The following is a 23,672-nucleotide window of genomic DNA, read 5'->3' on the forward strand; positions in this document are numbered from 1 at the left end:
GCGGCGGCGGCGCGTGCGCGCGGCGTGAGGGGCGTGAGGCGGCTGCGGCACCGGCCCCGGCCCTGCCCGGCCCCGGCCCCCGGCACGGCCCTGCCCCGGCCCCCGGCTCGGAGCGGCGCCCGCGTGGATGGGATGGAAGCGGGACCCTCGGGAGCAGGTACCGCCGGCGGGGATGGGGAGGTCGGAGCGCTGCGCGCCGGGGAGCGCCGGGAGAGCGGCGAGGGGCGAAAGGGATGAGGCCGGTGGAACGGGGGACGGGTGTGCGTCGGGGGCCAGGGGGCCTGTACCGGGTGGGGACCGGGGCGGGGAGCGCGGTGTAGGGGTGTGCGGAGAGGACCGCGGCGGGCGGCGATGGATGTGGCGGCGGCGCGGGATGTGCGGGGGCGATGCCGGGGATCGGCGGGTGTCGGAGCGCGCGGCTCGGAGCAGCGGGGCTGCGGGGGGGCTGCGGGGCCGGCGCGTCCCCCGGGTGCCCCGAGAGCAGCAGCGCTGTGGGCGCTGCGCAAGGGGCGATGGAGGGACCCGCAGAAACCTCGCAGGAGGGGACACAGGGCCGGGGTCACGTCCAGCCGCAGGTCCCCAGAGCGCGGAGCGAGCCCTGCTCAAGGGGCCTGTTCTGCACAAAGCAGCAGCAGCATCCCCCCAGCTTTCCAACCTTCCCCCCAGCTCCCATTCCATTCCCTCTATCTCCCACCCCCATCCATCCCCCCGGCTGCCTCTCCACACCCTTCCCTGCCATTCCCCCCCTCCCCAGCTCCCATTTCATGCCCCAGCTCCCCGTTCCCGAGCTCAGGGAGCGGGGCGCCGGCTGCAGCTGGCGAGAGGCCGGCGACGCCGTGTGCCGTGACAGCACGAAGCGTCTCCCCTGCCCGTGCCAGGGCATGCGCGGAGCCGGGGCCGAGCCTGGCCCCGGGGGCCGAGCTCCAGAGCCACCCTGTACCCCCGTGTACCCTGCCCCAACCTCCGCCCCCCGGCTGGGCACGGGAGCAGCTGGCAGTGCCCTTGGTGCCGGGCAGCTCCGCGGGGGTTTGGGGAGCTGTTCCCTAGGCAGTAGCATCAGCTGCTGCTCGCTCCTGTGCCTGGCCTGAGCATCGCCAACTTGTGCTGATGAGTCGCAGAAGGATTTTGGTGCCTAAAATAAGGCAGAGGGAGGGATGGGGTGATGGAGATGCGGGTCACTGCCCTGCTGAGGCATGGGGCGATGGGGATGGGGAGCTGCTGCCCTTCCAAGGGACAAGGCACAGGGATCGGCAGTCACTGCCCTACCACCTCTCTCTTGTGCTGGTGCATTTGCCACCCTCCATAACCCATCAGCCTGGTGAGATTTTGACAGAAATCTGCTGAGTATTTGTAAACTTCAGTCCTTTCTTACGATGTTTACTTAAAGTGTGACACAGAAATCTCCCTCTGTCTGCCTTAGCTTCTGGCTGCTGGGTGCTTTGTGTTTGGGCTGATTTATGGCCTCTGGAAGCCGTGATTTGGCGGCACCACAGGCTTTGCCAGCGCCTTGGGGCGATAGCAGCACTGCTGCCTCAGGGCCACGAAGATAACGCTGCCAGGCACCCTCCTCCCCCAGCCTGAAATGATGCTCTTAAGGTGCTTTAAAATAATCTCTTGTGTTGTGATGGGCATGCACTTGGTGGACAGGTTTGGGTTGTGAGGGCTGCACTGGGAGCAGGGCTCTGCTGTTGCACCTTTGGGAGTTTCCCCTTCTGTCTGACTGGGGGATATCTGCTCCTACCCCTTGGGAGGGGACTCATGAACCCCATGTTGTCAGAGCTGCTGTGAATCCTGCCCTGCTGTGGAAACCCTTTGCTTGTGCCAGACCCTGAGCCTTGCATGTGAGCTCTGATGATGCTGTGGCTTATCAGGGCAATAAAGCAGAAACTGGCGTGTGCCTGGATGTGCCCAACATGGAGATGCTTGGAAAGGCAGCGGGATGGACAGCACTCGGGGAAGCACACACATGCGGTGGTTTTAAAAACTAAACTTATTTTCCCACAACTTTTAGTTTATCCCTTGTGAACTTCCTAAAGGCTGTTAATCTCAACCGTTGTCTTCCTGTGCTGAACCTTGCAAAAACCCCAAAGCTGCTCCATCTGTTGGGGCTCTTTATCTTCAGGAAACACGAAATTGCGTATGCCTGGTTCTGGGACAGGATTAGGCTGAGAAACAAAGCCAGGAGAAGCACCTTGCCTGGAGACACAGCACGGATGGTTTATCTCTAAACACTCTTTGCAGCCTCTCCCTAAACCCTGGGAAGAACAAAACACAGACAAGTTATTAAGATGGCAGACGCGAGGAGGAAGCCAAATCAGGCAGAGAAGCTGCTCCTTGGGCAGGGTGATGTGTGCAGAGCCACGGGCGGGTTCAGCCTCCGCTCCGGGAGCCGGTGCCACTGCAGGGCTGTGATGGGACAGAGAGGAGCCGGCGTCGCTTTTGTCCTGTCCCTCCGGCACTGGGGGCCGCCTTTGTCTGCGGCTCTGGCTCTGCGCTCCCTGGCTGCTGCCTGGGCAGCGCAGGAGCAGCAGGAGACCCCGCAGGGCTGGGCAGGGCGTCTCAGCCTCCACCCGGCCCAGGCACCATTAGCGGGGACCCCAGGGTCACTGAGCAGAGTCACCCGGTGTGCTCAGCAGGGGTGCTGGCACTTGCTGTGACAGTGTTTCTCAAACCCGTCAGAGGGATGGAAAAGAGAGCTGCTGGACAGCTGAGCCCAGCTTGGCAGAGCCCTCACGGGTCAGCTCATGATTGAGCTGTGTCCACACCACTGGCATCACCCTGCTGGCATCACCACACCGCTGGCATCACCACGCTGCTCTCCAGAGCCAGAGCAGCTGGAGTACAACTCGTGTGCGGGTGTGATGGGGGTGGCACCCCTCTTGCTGCTGTTCCTTGGGCTCTGTTGTAGCCCCTACAGCTTCACCCTCTTGCTCGGCTCAGCCTGTGGGACTGCACGTCCCAAGAGTGCAGGGACACCATTCGGCCAGGCAGGTTTATGGCTTGCACTTTAGGGTGTCACCTGTGATTTCCAGTGGGAAGCACAGCAGTGTCCTTTGCAATGTTTAGTGTGAGGATATGAAGAACTCAGCAGTTTTCAGATGTCAGTCCTGTAGTAAAACCGTTTAAAGCCCATTTTGACTCATTTTTTGCATGAAGCCACCCCAGAGCAGGGCTGAACCAGAGCTTGGGCAGCTCAGCTGTGCCCTCAGCAAGCCAGGCTCTGGTGCACAGACAGATTTAATGCTGGGCTCTGATGGCTGCAGATGGAGCCTCTGTCCCGTGTGTGCATCACCTGCTGAAACTCAGTTTGGTGTCAAACCAAAGAGCACTCACAGCTGCGTGACCCTGGCAGTGCTGAGGTCGCTCGGGAGGAACAGGCGGCGATGTCTGGCTTGGCAGAGCTGAGATGGGGCTTTTTGAAGTCTGGGCTGCATGGAATGGTGTTGGTCTCCTTAGAGCCAGTGGTTTTGAAGCTGTCGAGCCTGGAGATCGGGAATGCCAATTGCTCATCCTCCCCAGGAGCTGCCTTTCCCACTGGTGCAGCCCCTTGCTTTGCTCCCCGGCAGGGATTTCATTTCCCGGGGGGATTCTGGGGTGGTTTAGGATGAAGATGTCTCAGGGTGAGGATGGACACGCTGCGTGTCCGGTGGCATTTGTTGTGTCTGCACCTCCGTGATTACCGGCTGTATTTTGGCGGGTGGGTGTGCGGACAGGGCCCGGCACGGACCCGCCGCCGCCGCAATAAAAATCCCTTTTGTCTGGGCCCCGTTCCCGCGGCCCCTCGGCTGAATGCGGCGCTGGAGAGGATTTCAATGACATGGTAATTTCATGCCGTCCCACCGGCGGCTTCGCCCGGCGCAGGCAGCTGTTGGGCAGCGGGTCGTGTTCCCCAGCTGTTACAATAAATAACAGAAACAAAGCGTATTCCAGCGCTAATTACCTCAAAGTTGCTCTCACTTCGTTGGCTCTGCCCTCGCCGCCGTCTCTGCCCGCGGTACCCGGTGCAAGGGCGTCGATGCTCCGCCGCCGGCGCGTCCCCAGGGCACGGCTTTGTGTGCGAAAGTCTGTGATTCCTCCCGGGCCGCGGAATTTCTAATGGCAGCGGATTTCATCCCGCTCACTGGCCGCATTGTGCTGCAGGAACAACACTCGCCCTGCAGCCCCCGGCCCCGGCGCCCACATTTACATGACAAAGTGGGAGCCTGTGCGGCTTCGCCATGGAGAGTCGAGGTATGCAGGAGCCAACCCCCCCATGCAGGAGCCCCACTATGTGCTGGAGCCCCCCTGTTTCCATGCACTTTGGGTAGCTTTTTAACGAGGCTTCTTCTTGCTGGCTCCTTTGCTGCTGCCTGAGCCGGCTTCAGGCATGAGGTGCCTGGGGATGTCTGTCCGAGATGTCTGTCCGAGATGTCCATCCAGGATTCCCTGGCAGCATCCTCCGAGCCAGGAGAAGGGTGGCTTTCACTGAGGCAAATCATGGAGGGACCCTGAGTGCTCCAGGGCAGGAATGTAGCATGTGAAAGGATGAGCCAAGCCTGCATGTTCAGCAAAAGGTTTTGGGGGTCTCTCCCACCTGGGCTGAAGCAGCCAAGGCTGGGTGAGAGCCTGCCTCACATGCTGGAGGTGCTGCCTGGGCAGCTGCTTTGGCTTGTCAACATTCAGGGACTGTGTGTTGTGGTCACCAAAATAAAACTCTGTGAGTCAGCCCAGCACTGAACTTGCCTATCCTCGATGCTGGTCATGGTCCTGCCCTGGTCTTTGCAGAGCATCTCCTGTGCCATCAGGTGCTGCTCCCTCTGGCCACTCTGCCCGTTTATCTTACCCTGTCTTTGCTGTATCTTCTGTGTCCAATCAAAATTCTGAGCCAACTTTTGTGTTGCTGGAGGCTGGCTCCTTCCTTCAGCTATGATTCATGAGCCTAATTGTGGGGTGTTGTGTTCATGAGGCATCTGGGGATGCTCTGGCAAAAGGGTTTGCATGGATAAGCCTTAGTTTGGGAGTGACCGAGGCAGTGCCAAGTGTGGGATTGCTGTGGGGCAAATTGATCATACCTCTGCAACTCCTGCCAGCCCTAAACTGCCTTCAGCTCTTCTTGGGCACCCAAGTGCCACCGAGCAGCTGTCAAACTGTGGCCACTGCCCTGTGTTCCCTGCATCTGTGGGGTCACCACGGGCACAGGGAATTGCCTGTGGTCCTGCTCACACACGGCTGCCAGGATTGTCTGAGGGGTGAGATGATCCAGAGGAGGAGAAGCTGTCGGTTCTGGCCTTGATGTGGCTGCAGGAAGGGCAGCAGAGAGCTGCTGTCCCCTGACAGATCTTGCAGGTGGGCGGTCTGGCTCCTCACTCAAACTCAGGGACTGGGAGGCTCCAGCAGCACTGGCAAATACCTCTTTGCTTGTGAGCCATGATTTAAAAATGCATCAGCTCGCAGCCAGGGATCTGGCCACTGCCAAGAAATGTTAATCATGTGGAGACATGACTTATACCGGGAGCAGCTCATCTGAAAATCAGTTCCTTCAAACGAGCTTCTTCCGAAGTGCAGCACAGATGTTTTTTGGGGGCGGCTGGCACTCACCCTGTCCTGGGGCAGCTGTGGGTGCCTGCAGGGTCTGAGCCCCATGGTGAACTCAGGGATCCCCACCTTGCTCCAAGTCCTGTGCTGCTGTGTCTGAGGAGGTGCTGGGGCCAGGCAAGCCCCAGCTTGGGGCTCCCAGCAGATTTTGGGTCTTGAGCTCCTGTTGCAGGGCAGAAGCAGGAGCAGAGGTTGGCTTTGGAGAATTAACTTCTGAATCCAGCAGTTCAGCCCCTGGATGCTCACAGGAGTTTTCCCATCCCCTCAGTGTCCTGCAGCACAGGTGGCCTTCCATAGGCAGGAAAACTCTTGCAAAGTTTGGGTGCAAAAGTAAAAGGCAAATTTGAAGCTTAGTTTGCTGCTCTGCTGTTTTTCTGCTTCTGGTATTTTTAGCCTGGAATGGAAATTTGGATTTAAAAAGAAAGTGGATGGGAGAAAGGGGTGCTAAAAGCACCATGTGTTCAGGAGCTGGAATTGGAGCTGGGTGCTGTCTGTGGGCCGGTGTGGACAGTTGGCTGTGCAGGTGGAGCTCTCCAAGTACCCCCACACTGATCCCCACAGCGGCCCAGCTGGCTCGGACCTCACGGGGTTTGAGGAACAAATAGAAGGTGCAGACAGGGAGGGGTGGAGATGGGCAAGGTGGGAATGGGGCAGGAAGGGCAGAGCTCATCACCTCAGGGAGCAGCGGGGTGGAATAATTCCTTGGCAATATTTTCAGATATATTTGAGTCCAAGGGTGCTGTTGATTTACAAATGCAGCTCAGTCATGTAGCCATGTGCTGGTGCCATCCTGCATCTCCCAAACTTCATAAGTGAGTCTTTCTAATGGGAGTTGTGGAAAAACTGGTATTTCCCTCTTTACAGGTCCCCACACTGCTTCAAGTGGGGATTTGGGATTGGTTTGGAATTGCTTTGGGGTTTTTCTTGTGCAAAACCCAGCCGTTCAACAATTGTGTAGTGCAGATGGAATAATGCATTTCCTGTTTCTCGTGAATTGGAATTTGCTGGGGAATGAAGGGGAAATGCATGTGTCTGTATGTCCCTGCTGACAGAGTATCCAGGGAATTGCATCCCCTTGGAAAGGGCACCATGATGATGGAGCTGGTGCTGCTCTCCCGTAGCAGGTGGCAGTGCTGGAGCCTGTGCCAAGGGAGTTGATGGGGCCCCTGTGCCTGGCACTGCCCTTCAGCAGCTTGGCTGGCACCAATGCTCCCCAGATGGTGCCCAGGGAAGCTGCTTCCTGGTGTGCTGCTCTGAATTCTGCCACTGCCACCTCCTGCCAGGAGGAGGGGTAGTGGGACACCTTCCAGTTCAGGATGTGGTGATGGAGAGCGCTGTGACTCTGAGATCTGTCTGTCTGTCTGTCTGTGTGAGTATGCGGTCCCTGGCAGCCCTCCTGACCTGTGCTCCCTTCCACAGCTGCAGGCGCATACCTGCCCCCCTTGCAGCAGGTGTTCCAAGCACCACGTCGGCCTGGGATAGGAACTGTTGGCAAGCCCATCAAGCTCCTGGCCAACTACTTTGAAGTGGACATTCCCAAGATCGATGTGTATCATTATGAAGTGGATATCAAACCCGATAAATGTCCACGCAGAGTCAACAGGTAAGGCAAGTATTAGAGGTTTGGCACTTGTTCCCTGCTTCTGGTTTCCTAGTGGAGACTCTATAAGTGCCTGTCTCTGTCTTTGCAGTAGAAGCCATTAGGGTGACCATTATGGTAGGGGTCACAGCAGTGGCAGGGGTCATGGCACTGCATGATGCCCACAGGTGGCTGGACCCCCCAGCCATGTTTGTGCAGCCAGTGCTGCTTCCTGGCCTGGGAGCACGAGGGGTCTGGAGCCTCAGCACAGTCCCTGCTGCTCCAAAGCAGCTGTGCTACTTTGGCAACAATCCCTGATTTAAAAATAGCAAGCCCAGACCTCAGGCCATCATGTTCTTTTCTTTGTTTTTCTTTTTGATGTGCTCTTCCCTGTCTGTCCCCTCCTGCCCCTGCAGCCTGGGGAGCTCTGTGCCCCAAGGGCTGGTGAGCAGATGCTGCATGTGCTTTCAGCAGCGAGTCACACTGAGGCAGCTCCAGCCACTGTGTGTTCCCCTGTGCCATGTACACTCCTTCTTCCCCCCAGTGCCATGAACACTCCTTCTGCCAAAGCCAATGGCAGAGCTGTGGGACAAGGCACATGTCTGCTTGTCCAGGGGCTTTCCTGCCCCACAGGTCTCAGCTCTGTTTTCAGTTGCCCTAGGGAGAGAGGCTGGGGTGGACTGAGCAGATTGCAGAAGGTATCAGGCTGTAAAGAAAGTGACAAAACAAACCTCTCCCTTCTCTCCTCCCGCTCCTCTATCTATCTCCCGCCTGTGTAGGGAAGTCGTGGAGTACATGGTGCAGCACTTCAAACCACAGATCTTTGGTGACCGAAAACCAGTCTATGATGGGAAGAAGAACATCTACACTGTCACAGCCTTACCCATTGGGAACGAGCGGGTAAGAGGGGCAGCGAGCCCCATGTGGGCACTGTGACCTCCCTCCTGCCTGGGAAAGACCAGCAGAAAGCAACCTCACCTCATCCTGCAGGGATGCCATGGTCACTGTCCCTTCCCTCCTGCACCCAGGTTGACTTTGAGGTGACGATCCCAGGGGAAGGCAAGGACAGGATATTTAAAGTCTCTATCAAATGGATGGCCATCGTGAGCTGGCGCATGCTGCACGAGGCCCTGGTCAGCGGGCAGATCCCTGTCCCACTGGAGTCTGTCCAGGCTCTGGATGTTGCCATGAGGCACCTGGCTTCCATGAGGTACCTGCACTGAGGGACAGTGGGGCTGTGCCAGGGAGGGGAGGGGACTGCTGCCCTTGGCAGGCTGCTGTGGCTGAGACTGGCCTTGACAGTCATTGGAGAAGGCAGCTGTGCCAGCCGTGTCCTTGGGTGCTCCTGTAAAAGAAATAGATGCAGCTGGCAGGGTGAGTGCCAGCTCGAGGGTCTGAGGGTGCTGCTGTGGGCGCAGTGTGTGCCATTGACGTGTTCACAGGTTCCCAGGTGTTCACAGGTTCCCTGGTTCACAGGTACACTCCCGTTGGCCGCTCCTTCTTCTCCCCCCCTGAAGGCTACTACCACCCCCTGGGAGGGGGCAGGGAGGTCTGGTTCGGCTTCCACCAGTCTGTCCGGCCTGCCATGTGGAAGATGATGCTCAACATCGATGGTGACGTTATTTCTCATGCTGGGGGGCTGTAGTGGGAGGGCTGGGTGTATTTGGGAAGGCTGGTTGAGAGCAGAGACACATTGTGATGTCTGTCCCACAGTGTCGGCCACTGCCTTCTACAAAGCCCAGCCTGTGATTGAGTTCATGTGTGAGGTGCTGGACATCCGGAACATCGACGAGCAGCCCAAGCCCCTGACGGACTCACAGAGAGTGCGTTTCACCAAGGAGATCAAAGGTAGAGCCCCCAGAGAGCTCTGGAACCCGTCCCCTGACACTGGCTGTGGCTTGTGTCCCACCTAGCCCCTGCAGTAAGGTGGGGCTACATTTTAAATGTCTTCTGGGGCACCACTGCCTCCCTCATGCTATTGTTGAGGTATTTGCCAGCAGAAAATTAGTTAAGGAAGCTGTTGACAGTGTCCTGGAGAAGGGACAAAGGGAAATTGCTCCCATCTTCACCATGACTGTGCTGTCTCCCTGTCTCACATCAGGTCTGAAGGTGGAGGTGACCCACTGTGGGCAGATGAAGAGGAAATACCGTGTGTGTAACGTTACCCGACGGCCAGCCAGCCACCAGACGTAAGGCGGGTGGGCAGATGCCCTTGGAAAAATCCTCGCTGCTCTCCTTGTTAACAGCTGCTGGTGTCGTTAGGGAGAGCTGAACAGGAAGCTCCAGTCTTTGATGGCAAAAGGAGACGTGTGTGGGGCTCTGCAGCCCTGTGCCATGTGTGGAGTGGGATGCAGGGAGATGGGAGCTCAGAGGATGCTGTGTCTGGCAGGCAGAGCGCGGCGGCGGGCGGGAGCTGACATGCCAGGAATTGTCCTACTTTTTACCTCCGGGTTTGGTTTTCTTCATTCTTAAAATACTCACTGCCAGAGCAGAGACTTTATCAGGAGCTAACACGAGTGTCTGCCTTGGAATTTTTTGTGTGTGCCTGAGAGCAGGCTGGGCCTGGGCACCCCTCAGTGTCTTCTGTGCGTCAGCATCCATGGGTCACAGCCTTGGGGCTTGGCGAGCACAGGAGGAATGTGGCACCTCGCTGATGTAGTCAGCCTGGCTCTCCTGTAATTTTGGTTCTGTACAGAGTATCAGGTCAATTCTGCATTTTCATGGAGCTCTTTATGGGGCTGGGAGTAGCTCTTGCTGGCTGAGGATGGGTATTGCACTCCAGTTGTGTCGTGGCACCTCTCAGCCCTGCAGCCAGAAAGTTTGATTTTTTCCCCTGTTTCTGAAGGGAGATGTTCCCTTCCTGCCTCCCTCTGCCCACCCTGCAAGTGCTGTCCAGTACCTGGAGACGCCAGTTAGCCTTTTCCTGCAGTTCAGTTCAGCTCCCAGAGAGGACACCAGGCACAGAAGCCCTCCTGAGTGACAGTGTTGTACTTTTGTGCCCAACCATGGCATGTGTGGCAGGTCCTGCAATAAACATCTGCCCTGATGTTTTATTTTGTTGCATGGCAGCTCAGGGCGGGAGCCTGGCAGCTCCCTTTTCCCAGCCACAGTACATAGTGCCTGAGGTCTGAAGTGTCTGTTCTGAGTAGGTACATGCCTTGTGTCCTGCCTCTGCCAGGTTCCCCCTGCAGCTGGAGAGTGGTCAGACAGTGGAGTGCACAGTGGCTCAGTACTTCAAGCAGAAATACAACCTGCAGCTGAAATACCCTCACCTGCCCTGTCTCCAGGTTGGCCAGGAACAGAAACACACGTACCTTCCCTTGGAGGTGAGTGTTGGCACCTGTGGTTTGGAGCTGTGCTCAGTTGTGGTCCCCTCGTGTCTTACCTGTCCCCAACACATGGCTGCTGTCTGTCCCCTCCCTGTGCAGGTGTGTAACATCGTGGCAGGCCAGCGGTGTATCAAGAAGCTCACGGACAATCAAACCTCAACCATGATAAAAGCAACAGCCAGGTCTGCCCCAGACAGGCAGGAGGAGATCAGCAGACTGGTATGTGACACAAGTCCTGGGGAGGCAGGGTTGGGGCTTGGCACCAATGGCAGATTATGGCATTGTGTCCCTGGTGGACTTTGCCATGGTTCTGCTCCTCAGCTGCTCTGTGGTGGAGAGCTGTGACCTGCTGAGGAGGTGTTGGTGAGGTTAATGGTGGGGTTTTATCCCCCTTTTCCCACTGAATCTCTGTGCAGTGGTGCCTGTGTGTATGTAATGGACAGTGGCACAGGTGAGCCTGGCTCAGTGAGACCACACAAATGCACATGCCACAAATTCAGGCCCTTGCATTGATGGAGCCTGATCCAAAGGGAGCTGGAACTAAAAATGGGAAACAGATTAAAGACACATCCCTGGCTGTGGTGTGTGTGGGGCTGTCTGTGGTGGGGCTGCAGTACAGGAACTCTGTGCCTGGCCCCTGGTTAACGGGGCTGTTGTTCCCCAAACATTACATCTGGGATTTTGAAGCCAGGGACATTTGGTATTCCTTCTGGGCTCTTGATAAGTTTCTTGCCAGTCTGAACCATCCTGTTGAAGTCTTAAATCCCAGGAGCAGGCTGTGCTGTTAGTTGCATTGGTTAGTGTGTTTCAAAATCAGGTCTCCGTGGATTAGTTGGCAGGAGAGGATTTGGGCCTCAGTTTTGATCTGCTCGGCCTCCCCTGTCAGAGGTGCTCCACCTGCAGCTCTGTGGAGAACAGGGTTCAGGTGTCCATATTTCCTGGCCAGCTGCAGCTGCCTGGGATGCAGCAGTTGGTCCTACTCCCTCCCATGGCCTTCCTTCCCTCTGCAGATGAAGAATGCCAGCTACAACCTGGATCCATACATTCAGGAGTTTGGGATCAAGGTGAAGGATGATATGACAGAGGTGACAGGGCGGGTCCTGCCAGCTCCCATCCTACAGTATGGAGGCCGGGTAAGTGGGGCTGCCTGGGCTGGGCTGCACTGTGCAGGGAGATGCTGTCCACAGCTGGAAACACTGCTTCTGAGCTGGAATGTTTTATCAAAGTGCCTTGGCTTTGAGTTTTTTGCAATATACCTGGTTCTGAAAGTTGTAGCCAAGAGTCATTGGTGATGAGATGAAGAGGAGAGGGGTGCTCAGCATAGGGCAGCTCGGGTGAACTTTCTCTCACTGCTGAGGAGCTGAGGCTGTGCCCATTGCCAGGGAGTCAGCTCCAGCACTGGGACAGGGAGCACAGCCCCAGGCCATGCAGGGCTCTGGGGCTGAGGGGCCAGGCAGGCTGTGGCTGTGCTCTGACCCTCTGTTTGCCTTGCAGAACCGGGCCATTGCAACTCCCAACCAGGGTGTGTGGGACATGCGAGGGAAGCAGTTCTACAACGGCATTGAGATCAAAGTCTGGGCCATTGCCTGCTTTGCCCCGCAGAAGCAGTGTCGAGAGGAGGTGCTGAAGTAAGGAAAGGGGCAGCCCATGTGGGTGGGGGAAGGCAGAGGGGCCGTGGCTGCAGAGCCACACTGCTGCTCACAGCTGGGGACTGGGGGTCTGGCATCTCCACTGCTTGTGGTACCAATCTGATGTGGGGTGTCCAGTTCCTGTTGCTTTTGCTTTATCCAGAGAGCCGGTTTGTCCCAGCTGCAGATGGTCCCAAAGCCATCACAAAGCTGCCAGGTTGGAGTGAGTACCTGTGAGCTGTCAGTCAGGCTCCTCTCAATCTACTCTTTGCATCAGGGAGCTGCAGTATTGAGAGATGAAACTGCCAGCTTTAAAGCTGTATTGAACTCTGAATCTCCTGAGAGAAGAGGTTCTGAGGATTAAAAATTTTCCCAATAATCTGAAATGATGTAATTAATGTAGGAAGCATACTAACTTTCCACCGGTTATTACAGAGAAGTTTTGGGCTTTCTGAAAAGCTTCGGTGGTTTAGAGAATATGTTTCTCTAGCAAAGTGACACAGAGCAGGAACAGTTTATTTGATTTAGGGAAATGGTCACTTTGTTTTTGGATTCTTCTGAGGCCTTAGGTTTCTCCTGACTGAGAGTGGATGCATCAAGGTGAGCACTTTGTGTGTTTGGCATGGTCAGTGTTTGGGGTTTGGAAGAGCTCAGAATGTCCAAGTCTGCAGTACCTGGGTGCAGGTGGGAGTGACACTGCACTCCTCCCGTGATCCCTTTGCAGCAGAGCTGTGAGCCCTTTGTTCCCTCTGGCTCTTATGGCATCAAATCCTTGGCATTCCCAAAATCCAGAGTGTGGCTGAGTTGTGGTAAGTGCAGGCTGGCATCAGCTTTGCAGTCACCTGGAAATCAGCTGTTGCAGGCAGCAGGTTTGTTCCCTGCTGCTCCTGCTTCCTCAGGGAGAAGGGCTCAACTCCATTGCATTAGGAAGAGTCAGTACATGGGTGAGAGGGCACTGAGAGGGGACAGTTCAGCCCTGTCATGTGCTGATCTTGTGTTTCTTATTCCATGCATGTGCGGGTGCCATAGAGCTGATGGCCCTGTCTCTGTGCTGTGCTGCAGCACTCGGCCGTGGGGCTCAGTGGCACAGCTGGTGTGCAGGAGGGCTCAGGGCTCACAGCTTCTCCTCCCAACACAGGAACTTCACAGACCAGCTGCGCAAGATCTCCAAGGACGCCGGGATGCCCATCCAGGGCCAGCCCTGCTTCTGCAAGTACGCCCAGGGTGCAGACAGCGTGGAGCCTATGTTCCGACACCTCAAGAACACCTATTCAGGGCTGCAGCTCATCATTGTCATCCTGCCAGGGAAGACACCTGTGTACGGTGAGTCTGGGGCCAGCACAGAGAGGGGCTTTGGGCTGGCTCAGCAGGGCTGGCTCCTGCAGGGCTGTCTCTCCCCATTCCTGAGGGTGCTGCTGGAAGTGGTGCAGGGCTGATTAATTGCCTTGTGCTCATCTGCTTCCTCTGCCCACAGCTGAAGTGAAGCGTGTTGGGGACACTCTCCTGGGAATGGCCACACAGTGCGTCCAGGTCAAGAATGTGGTGAAAACCTCCCCACAGACCCTTTCCAACCTCTGCCTCAAGATCAACGTCAAGCTTGGCGGGATCAACAACATCCTTGTGCCTCACCAGCGGTTCGTATGGCCACTGCCTCTCGTACTTTGGGGGTTGTACCCCTGGTCCCTCATGATGCTGCCTGCCTGCTTTACATGGTGAAGAGGGGGCCTTCATAAAGCAGCTCTTTGAAATGAGGGTTTGTAACTTGTTTCACCTTGTTGATAATGAGGTGTTGATGTGTCCAGGCCAGAGTTGGAGATCAGGAGATATCCTTGATATCATCTGCTCATCTCCATTGGGTTGTACATCGCCCGGAGATGGCCCCAAACACTCACTACTTGTTTTCTCTCCTCTCCCACCAGCTCTGCTGTCTTTCAGCAGCCAGTGATCTTCCTCGGAGCTGATGTCACTCACCCGCCAGCAGGAGATGGGAAGAAACCCTCCATAACAGCTGTAAGTTCACAGCTTGGTGCCCAAAACCCTGCAGGATGCAGGAGCTGGAATGGGATTCACGTGTCCATGTGTTACTGCTGTCCCCATAATGACACTTCTCAGGGTAGGCCTGTACCCTGTCAGGTGATTTTATCTGAGTCCTGGGAAGTTTCCTCCCAATCCCTTCCTGCCTCTCCATGCAGGAAAGCTGCAGTTTCTGGGAGCTGCAGGGAGACTGGCAGCTGCCAGCAGATGGGGCTCGTGGTGTGCTGGCCCCGAGTGTGGCCCTGACAGCGCCAGGAGCTTGGTGCTGCATGCAGTCATTCTGGGGCATCCCTGTCCAGCTGCAGCCCTTCACAGACCTTCCCCCTGCTGGAGAGCTGGGGTTTGGGACATGGAGGAAACTGGCGTGACTGGGCTGCTGAGCCCTTTGTGCAGGAGGATTTGCCTTTTTCTCAAATTAAAAATGAGCATCCATGGAGCAAAGTGCTGCTCGGTGCCAGCAGGGCCAGGGACAGCTTGTGCCCCGTGTTGGGCTGGGAGACACTGCCCCGTGCTCGTTGCCATGCAGGATAAGCACGTCAGCATTTTCCTATTAAGTTCTTAACTTTCCAGGACTCACAGCTCAGGTTTTCCTTGGCATGCAAATGCGTCTTTGGAGGAGTGTTTTTTTCTTAATTAGAAGGGGTTGGGAAAGGCTTTGGGCTGTTTGCTGTAGGTGTGGGTGGGACAGAACAGTCTGTTTCCTGGCGGCAGAGCTTCCCCTCTGAAAATATCTTTTGTGGTTTGTGCAGGACCACTGGGGCTTTTTTCTTAATTTTTGTGAAAGCTTTTTTGAAGCTGCGGGGGAGGAGAAGGGAAGAGCCTTTGAAGTAACTTGACCGTGTCCTTGGTGTGTTGCTGGTTGGACAATAGCAGTGGGTCTGTGGCTGAAACTAAAGAAACAGTTTCTTGTACACATTGGTTCTAGTGGGGGAGCCCCAACCCCAGAGCTGTTTGCAAAGTGAAAATGAAAGTGTTGGGGAAGGCAGGGGCAGCAGATTCACACTGCTCAGGATGTGGAGTCTGTGGTGCTTCCCCTCTGCTCAGGGAACATGGGGCACACTGCACAGTCACTGCTGAGTGTGGGGAATGAGGCAGCTGGGTGTTTGTTCCCCAACATGGGCCAGCCCTTGATTCACACTGTGCCCCCAGCTCTGTGTCACAGCCAAGCCCAGCTGCCCCTGAGCTGTTGCTCTGATGTGTCTGAGGTCTGCCTGCACTGCAGTGGGAACTCCCTGCTCAATGGCTGCCATACAGTGACTCGACCTTCCACATCCTTGGGCTGCCCGTGGCTGTCTGGGGCAGCCCCACTCCCTCTCACTGCCAGGCAGGAGAAGTGAAGCAAGGGCAGAGCAGCAGCAGTCCCCCACAGCCACAGCATTCAATGGCACCCACCAAAGTTGTCTCACTGTAAATTCCCACAAACGTTTAAAAGGGCATGGCAGAGTGTGACTTCAGGATGTGGCTGTGACCAGGGATGTCCCTTTTGGGCACTGATTGCCTGTACAGTATTTGCTGTCCCATCTGATCTGTGAGTTCAGGTGTTCTGTTTTGTTTCTGTGGGAAGCAGGTGGAAGCTGGCAATGACCCACATCCCCTCTGTCCTTCCTGGTGTAAGACATGGCCTGTCTGTCTGTCTGTCTGTCACTGCAGGTTGTGGGCAGCATGGACGCCCACCCGAGCCGGTACTGTGCCACAGTGCGCGTGCAGCGTCCTCGCCAGGAGATCATCGAGGACTTGTCCTACATGGTGAGGGAGCTCCTCATCCAGTTCTACAAATCCACACGCTTCAAACCCACCAGGATCATCTTCTACCGTGATGGTGTTCCTGAGGGGCAGCTCCCACAGGTGAGGACCCCTCAGATCCCTGTTTGCCAGTGGGGCTGCACCAGCTGCCATGGAGTTCCTTAGGGGTGCTCAAGGACAGCTGGGTGCTGCTGTGTCCCCTCATTCTGTGTGCCCTTGTGCTGCTGTGTCCCCTCATTCTGTGTGCTCTTGTCTCTCCAGATCCTTCATTATGAGTTGCTGGCAATCCGAGACGCCTGCATCAAACTGGAAAAGGATTACCAGCCTGGCATCACCTACATCGTCGTCCAGAAGAGGCATCACACCCGTCTCTTCTGTGCAGACAAGAACGAGAGGGTGAGTGCTGCAGGGTGCCAGGGCTGGAGGCGGCTGATTCATCCCTGTCTGATGGAAGAGCCAGCCCTGGCTTTCCGAGGGGAAATCTCACCGCTGGCAGGGAGAGCTTGTTCTGAATGAAACGTGCTGCTCAGTGGACTCCTACAGCCACATGGATTAGTCTGCTTCTAGAAGCCCAGCCAGCTGTTTGCTGTTATTATGAGTTACTGGGTGCTGATGATCCTGGTGACTCTTGAAATAGCCTCTGTCAGCTTGAAAACATCTGTTGTTTTGGTGATAGCTGGAGTTGCTGACGTGACAGTCTAAATAACCCCTTGCTTGCTCACAGCTTGTTCATGTGTGCTGTGTAGTAACATTGATTGCTGTCACTGTTCCTAGATTTCATCTGAATTTAATGATCAGATTGAGTCTAACCAGATTGCTCCACATGAGCAGGAAGATTTAATCTTGGGAACTAAAGACAGTTTTTGATCAGGATATAAAAGCCCCAGTATCTTGTGGCACAGACTCCAGCACATGCTCTGCAGAGATCCCTGGCATTTTCCTCATCTCTGTAGTAGGATGGGCCCCTGCCCAGCCCTTACCCTGCTGCTCTCTTTCCCGTGCTATTGGCTATGTCATGCCTGGTGTTGATGCCTGCAAAAAATGCCAGCAGGCCTATTTGTGCAGGGAGCAGAGTAGGATGAGTTGCTTCTGTCCCCTCTGAATAGGCACTTGGAGACCATCTCTACATCTCAAAGGGAGATGGAAACCCTCTACCATGGTCCTGGGACAGGGCAGCTGTGTTAAAGACAGTGCTCTTGGCAACTGGAAATAACGAAACTCTGCAGTGCTTGGATCTCTTTCTATTCCCTGCAGATTGGAAAGAGTGGGAACATCCCAGCAGGAACAACAGTGGATACCAACATCACCCACCCCTTTGAGTTTGACTTCTACCTGTGCAGTCATGCAGGCATTCAGGTACTGTGCTCCAGCACTGGCTCTTGGGATGCTGCTGGGTTTTTGGCTGCTGTTACAGATTGTCCTCATGCATTTGTCCTGGCCCTGTCAACAGCCAGGATTTGAGGATAGTTGGATCTGAGCTGCCACTGCGGTGGTTTGGCAAGCAGGTGCAGGGTCTGTGCCGCTACTGCATTGTGTGGCACGTACTCGGTTTCTCTCCTGGAGCCAAGGGTCTCTCCTAAGAGATTTTCCTCCATCAGAGCAGCCAATTCAGCAGCTTGTCAGCTGGTGTCTGAGCGTGCCGGGCTCGCCGGGGCGCCCGCTCATCAGCAGGGACCTGCTGTCTGCCCGTGGGCGGGAGAGCCAGGCCAGCCGTCCCTGCCTGCTCTGCAGCTGCCTGGCTGCAGGCAGCCAAGATTAGTCAGAAACCGGACTGGAAAAACTGCAGCTGCTTCCAGAAGAGAGGCTGCTCGGCTTCCCCTCCTCTGTGCAGACAGTGGGAACTGGCCTGGGTCGGTGGGGATACAGTGGGAGATACAGTGGGGGATGCAATGGGGGATGTGTGGCACAGAGGGAACAGGCACCAGGCAGCAGCATTAGTACTGCTTTGCACCTCGGTGCTAAGGGTTTTCCTGCCTCAATGCCGTGTAGGGTTCTCACAGCAGGGAAGCACAGGCATCCCTCCTGCCTAGGCTGGATCACAGATCATTTAGCTCAGGGAGGAGCTGATGGGGATGTGAGGCAGCTGCATCCAGGTGCCAGCAGCATCTCTCACACTGGCCCTCTCCTTCCCAGGGCACCAGCCGGCCGTCCCACTACTACGTGCTGTGGGATGACAACCGGTTCACGGCGGACGAGCTGCAGATCCTCACGTACCAGCTGTGCCACACCTACGTGCGCTGCACCCGCTCCGTCTCCATCCCTGCCCCAGCCTATTACGCCCGGCTGGTGGCGTTCCGGGCACGGTACCACCTCGTGGATAAGGAGCACGACAGGTGAGGGGCAGAGCTGTGGCTCTGGGAGGGCACAGGCAGGCATGGGAAGGGGATCTTGATGTTTGAAAGTGCCTGTGTCTGAGAGTGCTGCAGCAGAGTGTTTCTAGGGGAAGACCTGCATGTAGCTGCATCCTCTTAAGGCTCAGCACAGAGGCAACGGGGATAAAGGAGGGTTAAATTCTACCCTAAGCTCATCCCAGGCTTGTGGGAGCATTCCTGGGGTGTCTGAGCATTTCCAGCTGCCTCAAGGTGCTGGAATCTGCAGTACAGGCATGGTGACCAGCATGCACAGCATCCCTGTGCACTGCAGTGAGGTGGCTTTCTGTGCTGCCAGCGCTCAGCTAATCCCTGTCTCCAGGGGAGTTTCTCAGTGTTCCTGAGGGGAAAATATGAAATAATTACACAGTGATTTCCTTGATTTTCAGTGGCGAGGGCAGCCATATATCTGGACAGAGCAACGGCAGAGACCCCCAGGCCTTGGCGAAGGCTGTGCAGGTTCATCAGGACACTTTACGTACCATGTACTTTGCTTGAAAGCCTAACTTTTGTTACCTCACTCAAGAAAGCTTTCAGATTTGTAGGAGCCATACAAAAAAGGAAGCATTGGGACACCTTGTTTTTTTTTCCAATGAGAAATCACTGCAGGGCAGGCAGTGTCGACTTGAGGCAGGAGACCAGCACCATGGGACAGAATGATCCAACACCTTTGTAGGATTGGAAGAGACTGATGACGATGATGATTATTTTTTTAATTTTTTCTGGCTTTGCAAAATTTTGACCTGACCAAACACATGAAGGCATTCAAGGGAAGGGATAAAACTCCCGGGAGGCGGAAGCAGGTTGTCATTTTTAAGATGCAATACTAGAGACTCCTGACTGTGAACTGGCGGCTTTGGTCCTCCGTTGCCCACCAGGCGCTGGTAGGTATTTTTTGTGGGGGTTGGGGGAGGGGATTTTTAGAGCCTTAAAACAGAAGACTAGATTTATAAAACTAATATTTTAGATTATGAGATGCTTTAATGGGTTGAGGGGAAAAAAAACAAAAAACAAAAACAAACCAACTAGTTTATAGGAGAATTGTAACACTAACAGTTCCCCACCCTTGAGTTATTCCCCCCGGATAATGTAAGGCACCCTAGCACTTAGCTCAGAACTGAAAACTGTCTTCCTCGTGTTACAAGCTAGTCAGCTGCTGCCGCTCAAAGCAACAGTCACAGACTTTTCCATGGGTGAGTGCCTTACTATGATGCTGCAAAATTTCAATGTTTTTAATCTTGTAAGGAAACTAGTAATCTTGTCTTGATGGTGGTCCATATTTCCATCAGAAGGAGTTAATTTCTATGGTCCTCAGTTGCAGTTTGTGTCAGATCACGACCTCACGGTGGTTAAACCCCATTGAAAGATGTGCACTTTCATACAGGACACGTTTAATGGCTGCTGACCCATTTCTGTTTCCAATGTACTACTTGTTATTTAAAACTGTTTCTGACAAATGGGGGCATCTCCATCCCATTAGGACAGAAAGCGCTATCCATGTTTTTCTTTCTTTTATTCCCCCCCCTAATTTTTATGATGGACACCGGGATTTTTTTACTAAACATTATTTTTATACGATATTGAGTCTGTTGCCAAAATCCACAAGTCATTAACATTCTCAGAGTTTACATCCCTACGCTTCCTGAGGCTGTGTACTCACACCACAGCTCTCCAACATTTCTGTCCAACGAGTGCTGCAGCCTGTGCAGTGCTGGGTGCTCCACAGTGCCCATGCCAGTGTGCATTTGGCATGTGTCTGCCCGGGCCAGCTGCTTTCCCATCTACCACATCCCCACCTCCAGCACCTCCAGGCTCTCACCCTCTCTGCTGCTAGGTTTTGCTGCTCTTTGTGTCATGGTATCACTGCTCTCATGCCCAGGGTTTTTATTCTGAAAGCACACCAGATTGTTCCTTAGAATGATGAAATCCCTGTTGTTGTCAGGTGGGAAACTCCTGATTTGTGCTTGTACCAGGAAAACAGCCTTTTTCCCCACAGGAACCTGGTCACTGCTTTTCAGACCCGTTTTGCTGCACAGTGACCGTACGCACGGTGGCGGGGCCGTGGTGGCAGCTCAGTACCAATATCATCCGGGCACATTATCTGGGTTTTTCTCTGTGAAAGTGTTCACAGCGCTTCCTTCAAGAGACAAACGAGGCGCACGCTCCTGCCACGTTCTGAGGGGAAGAGCTCTGGTATCATTTTCCTGCCCAACGCGTTTCCCAGGCGGCCCCACGCGAGCGCTGCCCCTGGCCCGCGCGCGGACAGAAGCACATCTCCACCTCTTTGGTTTGTACTTTCTGACGTTGAAACTTGCCTTGCCTTCATGAAAACCACACTGGTCATGTTGGCCCATTGAGCTGTCCTAACCCCGGGAATTCACTCTTCCCGTTTTCTTTTGGGGCAACGTGTTTGTGAACAGTGACAACATCACTATGCTATGCAAACTAAGTGCTGAGCCCACTGATGTCACGTTTGGTGAAGATCCTACGTTTAGCACAGTCCTGTTTTCCTCAAGACCACACTGTTTGGTTCATATCCTCCTTTGCACCTTGTGTCAACCTCCACTGCTGTATATCCTCAAGGTGACGGGGAGGAGACCAGGACCTATCTGTGGTCAGTAGGTAGGGAACTCTTAGGAAGGCTTTTAGAGCGTAGGGAACACATCAACACTAAGTGTCAACATGAGAAGCCTACATTCCTCTACACAAGTGCCTGCATAGTGACACCAATCAGCACCTCCATCTCATCCTCCGAACTCTGACTTACGTTCATTGAAAGCAAAACAATCTCAGAGGGGCTGTTCCCGCTCACCTGGTGTTAGAAAGCTCCTCATTAAGAATAAAACTGGGGTCAAGGTCAAGGTTCTCTCTGCAAATCAGTTTGTTCACCAGCATTACACCGGAACGCACCTGGCTGCTGCTCTGCAGTGAGGGGCAAAGGTATTTTGGTTCCTCGTTTTAATTTTAGTGTTTTAGTTGGGTCTAGAATTCTGAAATGTCTTTTAGTAGCTGTGGCATAGCACGTGCCATTTTTAACCATTTGAAAAGAGATAGTGTGGGCATTTACAGAAACAGCTTGTTGCTCTGTAACAATTTTTTTTAACCTTGAGACTTGAAATGTAAAATGGACCTTTAAGATTTGCACTCATTTGTAAGGTGGCTGTTCATAGAAAACTATGAATGAAGACTTGCTGATGTAGCACCTACTTTTAACAGCAATTTTAACTACACAAAAGCTTCACAGCTTCTGAAACTCTCAGCTGTTGACTTGCAGATCGTGTTCTGCCCTTATTTCACCCTCTGCGTTGGGTTTTCATGGTTTTGGATAAACAAAAAAGCCAAACTCAGTAGCTGCTGTGCCCTTTAAACCCTGTTTCCACTTTGAAGAAGTTTAGAGAGGTTGGAGTGACCCGCATGTTTTCTATACCGGACTATGCACCGTACCCTCTCCGCGCTCCAGCATCGGCATTTCTCCCCCTCTCTTGTCTGAGATGCAAACGAGTAGCTGCATGTTGAGGTGCGTTTTGCTGCCTGTAGCGGATAGGTGTTACCCCAGGTACATATCAGGATCTGTAGTTAGCCCCAAACCCCACACGGGCATCCCGATCAGCTCTGCCTTCCCGAGTTCCACCTGCGCCTGGAAGCGTTGCCGAGTGCATGCAGCTCTGTGGGAAGAGGAGTAGCTTTCATTTACCTGTAGAATTGTTTCCCTTATCTGAGCAGGACGGGGTGGGAGGGCTGCTCTGCCCTCTCCCCACAGTTTCCAGGGCAGTCGGGGTGTTCTGGGATCGCACACGATGTCTCAAAGCATCCAGCGTTGCCTCGCGGAAGGTTTTCTTCTTGGAAAATCAGTGTGAAATAAAAGAATGTGATTGTTTCAGGAAGGGAAGCCAGACAGCAGGAGAGCAATAAACAAGTGAAATTCATATCTTGCCTGAGTGATTTGCACTTCAATAGTTGTGAAAGAAAATTTCCAGGACTCCAGTGCTTTTGTGTTTGATTTCCAGCCCCTTTCGTACCTCCTTTCGATGAGCAAGTGTGGGACTGTACATAGGGTGTTTACAGGATGCTCCATTTGGGTTGTTATTTTTCTTGTGGGTTTTTTTTGCTCTAGCTTGAACTCTGTATGGTCCATTTGTTAAATAGCCGTGAACACTTGATGTACAGTACTTACTAAACAAGCAGCAGCACAAAACTTATTTTATTAAGAAAATATGGCTTATATTTTAAAGGTTGAATATCAATTTTTTTTTTGTATGTGTGGAATTAAGACTGGTGAAGAGTAACAAAATCCTTGGATTAGGCCAAAAGAAAATACTGTAAGATCCTAACCACCTCTTTATTAAAGAAAGCAGTATGATTAAAGCTCCAGAACAGTGTATTTATATTGGATTTGATTTAATTGCCTTTGTGGATTTTTTTTTTTTTGCCTTGGTCCTGATTTTTGCTTGCAACTTCGACTTGCAGTCCCAAATGTCTGTTACCCTGTAACTGTTGGCAGAAGACCTAAATAAAAGCAATGTGAATATGTCGGGGTGACACTCCTGAGTCACATTGGTGGGGAAGGAACATGTGCATCCCAGGCATTCCCTCGGGACAGGCTGGGGGACAAACAGGGAAATGCTGACTGGAGCTGAATTGCATCAGACACTGCAGAGGATCCAGCATCCTCACTGTCCAGGTCTCAGTTCAATGAGAGAAGCACTTACGCAAATATGTGCTTAAATCTTCTGGGAATACAGTACAATTCCACTTTTATTAAAATGTCACCTGAGAACTGACTGATTTTGGGCTCCTGGGTTATTAGATAACAGAAATGTTCATCAAAATCTGCTGTTCCTGCAGCCTCACTGAGTGCTTCAGGGGCTCCTGGCTCTGAGGTGCTTTAAGGACAGATTTCAGACTCCTTTTGGATTGAGGTTAAACTCGATCCTCTGGGTTTCTGCACTGCCTCGTCTTTTGCATTTCCCATCATGTTTTACATTTCCCAGCTGTGCAAATCTTGCAAAAATCCTAATCTTCTCCAATGCCAGCAGCCTATGGTTGAGTTTTAGGGTCCAGAACTGAAGGTTGTTTACCATCCTCTGAGTTCCTTGTTGGAGGAGTTCTTTGTTTTACCTTACAAAGATGCAGGGGCAGACCTTAAGCCAATGAATGATTTAGCAGTTGAGCTGTAACTGGGTTTTTGAATAATGCCAAGGAATTTTAAGGAAATGCTAATGGCATGCAGGCACTTGTCAGTTAATTTACCTAACTGCAGCACGAGAAAGTTCTGCCCTGAGATGGGCACCTGTGCAGGTCCTGCACACATCCAGCTGCTTTGTGGGTTCTATCTCCTATTTTTAAAAGAATCTTTAGCAGTTTTAAAGGGGCTTTTTCTATGTGAGGTACAACAGCAAATCGTGCCTTGTGCAGC

The 23,672-nt window shown here is 53.8% G+C and overlaps 1 protein-coding gene across 1 annotated transcript; it reads left to right on the forward strand.

Annotated features, from left to right (window-relative positions):
* Positions 1 to 34: 34 nt before the first annotated feature.
* On the forward strand, positions 35 to 22,621 carry LOC132083898 (protein argonaute-1). Its single transcript, XM_059488862.1, has 19 exons — positions 35 to 157; positions 6,994 to 7,177; positions 7,933 to 8,053; positions 8,182 to 8,363; positions 8,630 to 8,766; positions 8,867 to 9,001; positions 9,255 to 9,342; positions 10,332 to 10,479; positions 10,582 to 10,701; positions 11,493 to 11,615; positions 11,977 to 12,110; positions 13,249 to 13,433; positions 13,585 to 13,744; positions 14,030 to 14,120; positions 15,795 to 15,989; positions 16,149 to 16,283; positions 17,142 to 17,243; positions 18,021 to 18,220; positions 18,646 to 22,621. The coding sequence occupies exons 1-19, from the start codon at positions 133 to 135 to the stop codon at positions 18,752 to 18,754; spliced, it is 2,574 nt and encodes an 857-aa protein (XP_059344845.1). The 5' UTR covers positions 35 to 132; the 3' UTR covers positions 18,755 to 22,621.
* The last annotated feature ends 1,051 nt before the right edge of the window (positions 22,622 to 23,672 follow it).

The sequence above is a fragment of the Ammospiza nelsoni genome, chromosome 25, assembly GCF_027579445.1.
Source record: "Ammospiza nelsoni isolate bAmmNel1 chromosome 25, bAmmNel1.pri, whole genome shotgun sequence".
Taxonomy (NCBI): Eukaryota; Metazoa; Chordata; class Aves; order Passeriformes; family Passerellidae; genus Ammospiza; species Ammospiza nelsoni.